Source organism: Morus notabilis, unplaced genomic scaffold, assembly GCF_000414095.1.
Source record: "Morus notabilis unplaced genomic scaffold, ASM41409v2 Scaffold1029, whole genome shotgun sequence".
Classification (NCBI taxonomy): domain Eukaryota; kingdom Viridiplantae; phylum Streptophyta; class Magnoliopsida; order Rosales; family Moraceae; genus Morus; species Morus notabilis.
In genome coordinates, this window is record NW_010362540.1 from 16,935 (window position 1) to 26,478 (window position 9,544).

At 33.1% G+C, this 9,544-nt stretch overlaps 1 protein-coding gene across 1 annotated transcript; it reads left to right on the plus strand.

Moving 5' to 3' along the window:
* Positions 1 to 460: 460 nt before the first annotated feature.
* Positions 461 to 4,756, plus strand: LOC21386297 (transcription factor bHLH68). Its single transcript, XM_010102336.2, has 9 exons — positions 461 to 780; positions 1,196 to 1,580; positions 2,176 to 2,250; positions 2,623 to 2,688; positions 3,073 to 3,138; positions 3,462 to 3,518; positions 3,679 to 3,723; positions 4,007 to 4,054; positions 4,189 to 4,756. Exons 1-9 carry the CDS (start codon positions 530 to 532, stop codon positions 4,321 to 4,323), a joined length of 1,128 nt encoding a protein of 375 aa, XP_010100638.1. The 5' UTR covers positions 461 to 529; the 3' UTR covers positions 4,324 to 4,756.
* The last annotated feature ends 4,788 nt before the right edge of the window (positions 4,757 to 9,544 follow it).

The following is a 9,544-nucleotide window of genomic DNA, read 5'->3' on the forward strand; positions in this document are numbered from 1 at the left end:
ATACAATATTTTTGTAATTTCTTAATTAATTGGAACTGCTACCACCTTTTCTGTCCCACTTTGAGATAAAGCAAAAGCAGAGTAAAAAAAAAAAAAAGAAAGCAAAGGAAGAAAAGAAAAAACATAAAAGAAAAGGGGGAGAGAAGAAAAAGATGGAAAAAAAGGAAAGCAAAACCAATAAAGAAAGGAGAGAAGAGAGAGAACAAAGACAAAGGTTCTCAAACTCCATGATTATATTTCAAAATTCTCTTTCTTTCTCTCTCTAGAAAACAGTAGTAACCTAACTGCTAGCTTTCTTTCCCTTTTCTCATTCTACTTAATCCAGTGTGTGAGGACCTCCAAAGTTTCTACAAAGAGTTGTTTTGTTAGCAACTGCAGCAAAGCCAAAAGAAAAGAAAAAGAAAAGAAAAGAGAAATAAAAAGGAAAAGGGAAAGTGGAAGAGAAAGAAGAAGAAGAAGAAGAAGTACTGTATAATATCATAATAATTCATAATTATTCTGGGTTGTAGCAGTAAAGAAAATTAAAGGCATGAATAGAGGTGTTTTGCAGAGCTCGCCAATGCAACAAATGATGGCGGCCGGAAACCCTAACTGGTGGAACATCAACACCATGAGACCTCCTTCTACTCATCAACCACCTAATTCTTCTCCTTTCTTGCCTCCACCAAATCTCTACCCACAATTTCTTCCCACTTCTAATTCTTCTTCTAATAATAACAATATTCCTTCTTGGAATGACAACCAAGAGCAGCTTCCTGAGTCTTGGAGCCAACTCCTCTTGTAACCCTCTCTCTCTCTCTCTCTCTCTCTCCTTGATCCCTCTCTCTCTCTCTCTCTCTCTCTCTCTAATATGGTTGCATGTGACATGTTTTTATACGTGTTATTTATATAGGTTATATATGCATTGTGTGATCGTGTTTTAGAATTTTGGGCTAGCTATTACAAATCTTGAGGCTGACGAGTTTGGTATATGCGTGTCAACCCAGTTGGGATCATGTATTAATCAACTATGATATTAGTTATTCCTTCTCTACTTATTAGAAAAAAGAAATCTTGAGCTTTCTTTAAGTTCTGTGGTGGGCTATCAAAAAATTTCAAGTTCAATATTAAGCGCCAATATGCGTACAAAAGTTGGATCAAAGTTTTAATTTAGTTAGAGTAATTTTGTTGTTGTTGTTGTTGTTGTTGTTATTAGGGGTGGATTGGTAGGTGAAGAAGAGAAGAGGAATATAATGAACCATTTTCAAGTGAAGAAACTGGAGAATTGGGAAGAACAGATGTTGAGTAGTCAAGCTCCGAATGCTTCTGTTGTTGATGCAGTGAAGCAAGAACACAGCTCGGCCAGCAGCTATGTTTATGGCCATGATCAAGATCATCAGTTTCAGACTGCTCATCATGTGGCAAAACCTAATTGGTCTCATCACCACCATCAAGTAATGGCCAGTACTACTCAATCATCTCCTAAATCATGCGTCACAAGTTTCAGTAGCAACATGTTGGATTTCTCCACCAAGCCTGATCATCATCATGCCAGGCATCCGGTGTCGGTGTCGGTGTCGGTGCCGGATCGATCCTCTGAGGTAATTAATTGTTCTTCTCTTCTAGAAGTATAACTTCAGTAAAACTTTGTATATTAAGTTTTGCGAGAAATTAAAGCTAGGTGTTCGAGTTCATGCATATGATCGGTTTATGATGTATGAAGTCAACAAACTTGGATTCAAGGCGTTTTTTAAGGCGAAAACTTAATTCCTTAGCAGTGCTATACTTTTCTTTCTTTCTTTTTTTTTTTTTTTTAATACGTTTTAGCTAGCTGTTTGTGTGGGATTAATTGAACTAAATTAAAGTAGAATTATGAGCTAATCAAGGGCATGTTTGGTTCATGCGTTCAAACTAATTATTCTTAATTTTGACATTTGAAATTCAAATTTTTTATAAGAGAAAAATACTGTAGTAAAATCAAAATTATAGATTTCAACGCATAAAACAAATGTGACCTAATTAATTACCGATCATTCTCTGGTATACATTTGAAAATCGTTGATATATTACTTTGATCTTCTCTATGTAAGAGATGAAGAAGTAGAGCCAAAATTAGCAAACTACATATATAGTACTTTTAACCATGATTATATATTCTTATATATTCCATATGTTTTTCTCTTTCTTTGTCTGAAGTGTAACAGCACTGCAACTGGTGGGGCGCTCAAGAAAGCTAGGGTTCAACCTTCTTCAACCCAAACTACTTTCAAGGTAATGAAAATCAAAATTGTATTTCTTCTACTGATCAATAAATGTATTCTAAAACCTCCATTCTATGATCTTCTTCTTTTTTACCAAAAAAAAAAAAAAACCCTTTCTTTTGTGTCTCACTCGCCCACGCGCATTCATAGACAACCACACATAAACGGGGACATGTGTTGTGGGAAAACGTTGTCTTTCTTTGTTTGTCCAGTTTTTAGCCGTAATGATTCTTTCTTTTACACGATATATCTCTTTCTCTCTCTCTCTCATTTTATCCACATGATATTATGAAACCCCCGATTCACCACTTATTTTATATCTTCATTTTGATCTGATCTTTACCCAACTTATTATTGTATATATATGTGTGTATATATATAGGTGAGGAAGGAGAAGTTAGGTGACAGAATTACTGCTCTCCACCAGCTAGTTTCCCCATTTGGAAAGGTAACAATTTGGAAAAAGAATAATCTTTTGATCTTTAATAATAGATTTTGGAAGCTAAAAGGAATGGAACTAGTAAGCTCCAACACAATGTTGAGAGAATTTTCTAAAATAATAATGTATGAGAACCCCAGAAAAGAACTTCTTTTCACATGAAAGATTCCTGACCAATGTCTTACCTTTCTTCCCTTAATTAATTGTTTTTATCTTTTTGTTACTCTTATTCCATTGGAAGGGTTTTCCGTTTTCCCTTTAGGCTTTAAAGAATTAGAACACATCCAAATATGACTTTGGAGTTTTGTGTCTGTTTTTGTTTTTTATTTATTTATTTATTTATTTTCCTAATTCATTTTTTTTTTCTTTTCCTCCCCTCCTCTCTTTTTGCAGACTGACACAGCCTCTGTCTTGTTAGAAGCTATTGGGTACATCAGATTCCTTCAGAGTCAAATTGAGGTGATGTTTCTTATTCCTTTATTTATTTTTTCTTTCTTTTGCTAACAACTATGAATGAGTGATGGCACAACACTGCTAACATTCTTCTAACTTATTGTAGCTCTAAAAGCCATTTATTTCATAAATTTGAAATGTGGTTTAAACTTTTTTATTATCGTGTTTTTACTCAAAAAAATTTTAAATTTGTGTTCAAATCTATAATCTAAACGGACTATAAATATATTGATTTGATTCAATTATAATATGATCTACAAATGACAATATTCTCTATCACACCAGAACTCCCCCAAATTTATAATGTTTTCCTTTGTATACCCGTGCAGGCTCTCAGCTTACCTTACTTGGGCAATGGATCTGGAAACATGCGACAACAACAGTCTGTAAGAAAACTAAACAAAACCCTAATTCTCTTTTCCCAAAGCAAGAATCTCCCTCCCTCTCTCTCATGTGTTGATCAAGAAGTACTAATATATTATGGTTAATTATTGTGCATTAATTAATTAATGATTGCAAATTTTTTTTTTTTTTTTTTTTGGTTAGGTTCATGGGGAGAGGAATTGCATGTTCCCTGAAGACCCTGGTCAGGTATGCTTTTTATTGGATCCATTGCTGGCCTTATAAAGAGGTTTTGGGGGGAACTAGAAATCTGTCATCTTAAAAAACAACTAACAAAGCTAGTTTTACTTCATTCTTTTTAATTAAACAAATAAGGAAACCGTTTAAAGGGTAAATGCTATTTGCAGCTTTAAAGATTCTAATCTAAAGGAACAGTATCTAATTTAACAAAAGAAATTAAGTACTTTACAAAAAAAAAAGGTTAAATTAGCATACTAATTGTGTCTTTATAATGTTAATGTTTTAAATATAGCTGCTGAATGATAACTGCATGAAGAGAAAAGGAGCTCCTGATCATCAGGTTTGTCCTTGATTAATATAAATGATAATTCTTTCGAAATTTTCTATAATACTAATTAGTACTACTAAAATATGGAAATGGAAACTCATATTATATGCTTTTTTTGTGTGGTTTTTGGTTAAAAAATTAATTAGGACTCACTTGAGGAGCAAAAGAAGGACCTGAGGAGTAGGGGTCTGTGTTTGGTGCCCGTCTCATGCACACTGCAAGTTGGGAGCGACAACGGAGCGGATTATTGGGCTCCGGCTCTTGGGGGCGGTTTCCGGTAAATGAACGTCGACGGGAAGTTGGTATGATAGCATATGCAGCACAGAGAGCGTTTCATTGGGAACGATATAACATCATGAGCAGTCACTCTGCTCAAAAAAATATAAGGCTGATTGCTCATGATGCTATACAATCTTCAACCTATTTGTGCTGTTAATTGCTAATTAAGTAATTAGTTGGGATTTGGAAGTCCTTTAAAAAAAAAAACTACCTCTCATTTAAAGCTTTAATTGATTTGTCTATTGTCCTTTCTTTCTTTTTCATCAATTAGCTGCTACTACAATGCTGTTCTTGTACATGCAGTTTTAGAGGTGTACTAATCATTTCAAATGATCTTATATCGATCATCAGCTCAGCGGATAATTAAGATCAACTTTCCATTATCTTTCTTTTATAACTAAGTGCCTATAAAATAAGTCATAATCTTTCGAACAATTTAGTATAATTGTCTCAAACGTGCTTATATACAAAAGTATATTAAGGTCCTTATAAAGGAAGCACTAATTGATTAAATATTCTGTTTGTATTTCCCAATGCAACATTACTTTATAACAAAGAAACTTCTTTTCCTTTTGTAAATTAACTTTGCTTACGTTATGCATAGAACAATAACTTTTCACACATGAAGAAGTATACATGCTTTTAATAATCTGGAAATGCAAGTTTAATTATAAGAAGATAAAGTAATATTCAAAAATGCTTCTTACTTAAGTTTGCCACTTGGTAGTGGGTTTGGCTAGTTGTCCTAAAGAGAATTTAGGCTGCTGAGTTTGACTCATTAATTAACCTAGTTATGACCTATACTATATATATATATATATATATATATATATCTTTGTGAATTAAATTTAATTCTTGCTAGTTTCATTTGTTCGAATTGAGAACTTTAATTAAAAAATGATTTACGTTAAAGAAAATATTATAACAGAAAAAGTTAAATTTGAATTTTTGTGAGGAAAACCACGGTAGCAAAAAAGTTTAGACTGTGATTCCAATAGTGAAACGATCGAGACCTTAAATTTTTTAAATGGTGCTATCAGTAAATAACCGTTTAGTTTACTTTAGAGAACTTTAGTTAGCTTTTTTTTCTTTTTTTGGCATGGCGCTAAGTTAAAGCTCATATATTATATAAGTTAATTTGAAACTCTAAAAGTCGTTTTTTACAATTTCGTTTGTTGGGTTATCAGTTGGAAAGAGCGAGGTTTTTTTTTTGGTAAGAAAAATTAGGTACAATATCTCAAACCTATTGTATGTTTTTATCAAAATGACACTTTTTACCTTAAATTTTCAAGAATAATACGATCATTTCTAATATATTTAATTTCATATTAAAAATCTCTCTTTCCATAAATATTTGATCGAACTTAAGGTTGAAAAGATCATTACTTTTTACCCGTATTATTTAAATGAATCATCTAAATAAACCTCCTGAACAAGCGTTAAATAATTGTCTTTTTGCACTTTAAGTTCGACAAAATTTTCTTGAAATTATTAAGGAGGTAGTTTTCAATATAAAATTAAAATATAGAAAGATGGCTCATTCATGAAATTACATAGCAGAACCTTACAATTTGGTCGTTAAAAAATAGTACAGGTTTAGGAACTAATTTTGCCGGAAAATAACCATCTTTTTCTTCCCCCGTATTATATATATGTTCAAAAAATATTAGCAACTTCATTTTAGCACTCATAACACGCACCAAAAATATACATACAGACGCACATAATATGTATATATATATATAATGTTTCTACACACATGTACGGTCATGCATGCATATCTCCATATTACTTTATCGATCAAATAATCATTTTAATTGAGGAACAAGTTTGGCTTTATGATTCAACGACATTATCTTCATTCAAACACACAAGATCTCAGGGTTTGATTTTTTTTTTAAAAAAAAAACCGCTATTAAAGATGTCCTATTTAGATGAACAAAGGTGTTGCACGCTTTTGGCAAGCGATTCTGAAAAGATTTTCTTTCTCAGTTTTACCTTCCCGTAACTTTCTTTTCTTTTCTTTTCTTTCTCTCTCTCTTTTCCTTGACAAAAGTTCTACAAGAATATATTGATTGGACCATGCATGATCGGCTCGCATTTGATACAAAGATTCCCAGAAGAAAGGGTGGAAACAACTACCAAATTCAAGGTTTCTTCTTCTTCTTCTTTTTTTTTTTTTTTTTTTTTCCCCACATATATAAAGCAAAGCATTGGCATGCATTTCAAGAATCACATTTCGTAAAGTTCAGAAACCAACTAACCCAAATATCCCAGCATGCGGACCCATGCCCCTATTCCGTACGTCCTGTTATAAATAAATATATTCTTTAGCATGCACCTTCAATTGATGACTTGATCATGTGACACGTGTCATCCATTGAGAGTATCATGGGATCACTAGGCTGACATGATATGAAGCCTTGTCATGTGATGTGCATGATGATCAACGGACAATGATTTAGATATATAGTATATACTCTCGGTTTCTATATATAATATTCCTGTAAAATTTGAAACATGACCATATAGTAAACATTCTTTCCCTAACTTTAAGAAGTATGTACACGTAATAACACTTTTTAGACACCCATTTTAGGAGATGTCCATCACTTAACAATATTACAAATGTGTCCATTCAGGCAATATTAAGAATATATTGTTCCGGTTATACGTACCCTTTCGTGGGCAGTTATCATTTTGCAATAACTAATTGCATTTATAAAGCTGTTTTTTTTTTTATAAAAAAAAATGATTGCCTTTGCAATAACGGGTTGTATACACAACGGAACTTTCACATTTTTTCTGTAAAACAATAGAAAGTCTCAAATATGATTAATGACCATTTAACAAAGGTTTTAATTGGTTTTTATTTATCATACAAAATTAGGTTTTATCGTTTGAAATGTGCTATACATTCCAAAATGGTTATTATATCGTCATTCAGATACATATTTTTGTGTAAAAAACGTAAATGGTGACCTATTTTTAAGAAAGGGTTTACAAGGGTAGAATGGTTATTATAGGTCATTGGATCGACTTATGTGCAAATATCCCTGCTTTCGACATTCTTTTTGTAGAGCGGCCTTTTGATTTCGGCCCATTTGGTTCAAGATCTCATTCACATTTTATTAGTGTTGGAAGAGACACAACCATACGTAGACTTTGGATTAGAGAGAACCTATAATCAGTTTGCATTTATTTATTCCGAATTCTCTACTACGAAGAAGATAGTGATATATTTGATAGGGTGTTATATATTTTGTGATTTGCAATGGTCGCAGTAAACATTCATAGATCAAAATCACATCTCGTAAAAAACTAATATTCTTAGTCCCTAAATTATGATCAAATTTTCCTATTTCGGTGTATGATTTCCTTAAATTATAATTATAGGTCAAATATTCCTATTCGGCTTTACTGTTAAGAAGTAACTGTTGGAAAAATGGCTTAATAAGCCATGTTAAAGGTCCATTTTGTTGCCCATATTGGAACGGCGCCCAATTGAATATTAGGATGGGTCTCAATAGAATTATATTCTCCATCACGAGTAGATCGAAATTGGATATTCACACACTCAAAATGGATATTGGGTTAATGAAAAATTGACGCTCTAAGCAAGCCACTTGGAATGGTTAAATAGGTTTGAAATTACAAATATCTCACATTGGCTAGGAATGAAGCCTTGGTGGTGTGTATAAGTGATTGCACTTTGGAGTCTAAATAAGCATGTATACTTGAGAAACTCTCTCACATGCAGGGGTGCATATCATGACCCTGGAGAATTAGGGGCCTAATGTGTGCGTTCACGACCTGCAGATACGAATGCCACTCCGTGCGGGCTTTGTTTTGTAATTTTTATTTTATTTTATTTTTTACCAAAGAAAGGTCCCTATACCTTTCACATTTCGGCCAAAACCGAAATTGACTTGTATAAAGTGATTAAAGGGGCTTAATGGCTAGTTTATTGGCCAGGCTTATTTGTGAGATAATGGCCAGCTTAATGGTTAGTTATGGCTTTAGTTTTTTTTCTTAAAATCTGAACCTAGCTATGGTTTGTGGCCGGATTCATCTTAGAAGAAGGAGCACGGTTTTACACCATAAAGTTTGGACCATAATTATGTGATTAAGTCCTACAATTCCTTGTCTCATAACCCCTTTCTCAAGAGCCTATATAAGGCGTGTAACACATGAAGGAGAGCACACAACAAGTTACAGCACATATCTCTTCTCTCTCATTTTTCTTTCTTTTTTTTTCCTTGAGTTCTTTTTGTGGTCGTTTTTGGTGATAGAGGAAAGGTGCAGTACTAGTTCGCTGAGACGGTTCCGATAGTGCTTCGTGCTACTGTCGTTGTCATTGTATCCTGAGAAACGGACGTCTAACGTAACCTTAAGCACTCGTCAGAGGGGACGAATCTGTTTTAAGGAAAGCGTGATTCATGTGCCTCGACATCCTTGCCAATTCATTTTTCTAAATTTGGTAGAAAAATTGAATTTGTGTTGTAACAATTCTTAATATATTGTTCTTGCAACAACTTTATTTATATTGTTCTTCTTTGTATTATTCATATTATTGCCTAACAGTAACATGCTTCTTTTTTAGTTGAGGTTTCGACGGTCGAATTAATATGTTTCTTTTTTAGTTGAGGTTTTGATGGCCGAATTGACAAATGACTAAATTGAAACAATTTGGGCCTCGTTCACTTCGCGGATTCGAGTTTTCAATTCGAGCTGAGATGAGGCATTTTGTGAGAACTTTTCACTGTAGTAAAAAAAGTTAGATGTGACATTTTCTGAGAGCTTTCTACTGTAGAAATCTAGAACTGAAAACTCGAATCGGTGAAATGAATGAGGCCTTAGTAGTTATAGAAGGGGACTTAATATAAAGTTTTGATGGCCGAATTGAAAAATGACTATTTTGAAACAATTTGGTAGTTGTAGAAGGGGACTTGTTATAAAACGTTTTACAATTTAGTGATTAAAATGAGATTTGACAGACTTATATCTTAATTCTCTGTCTAATTTTAATATCGTAATTGATGTTCAATCAACCACATTATGAGCATCATTTGATAGACTCAGATTGAAAAGCATGTAAAAGAAAGTTAAAAGGCACTCCAAGTTTTTAAATAATGTGACATAATGTGACTGATTATATGCCATTTAGGATACCAAAATTAGATAGGGGGCTTGAGTCCGTATTTTTGACTTATTGAGGGGACT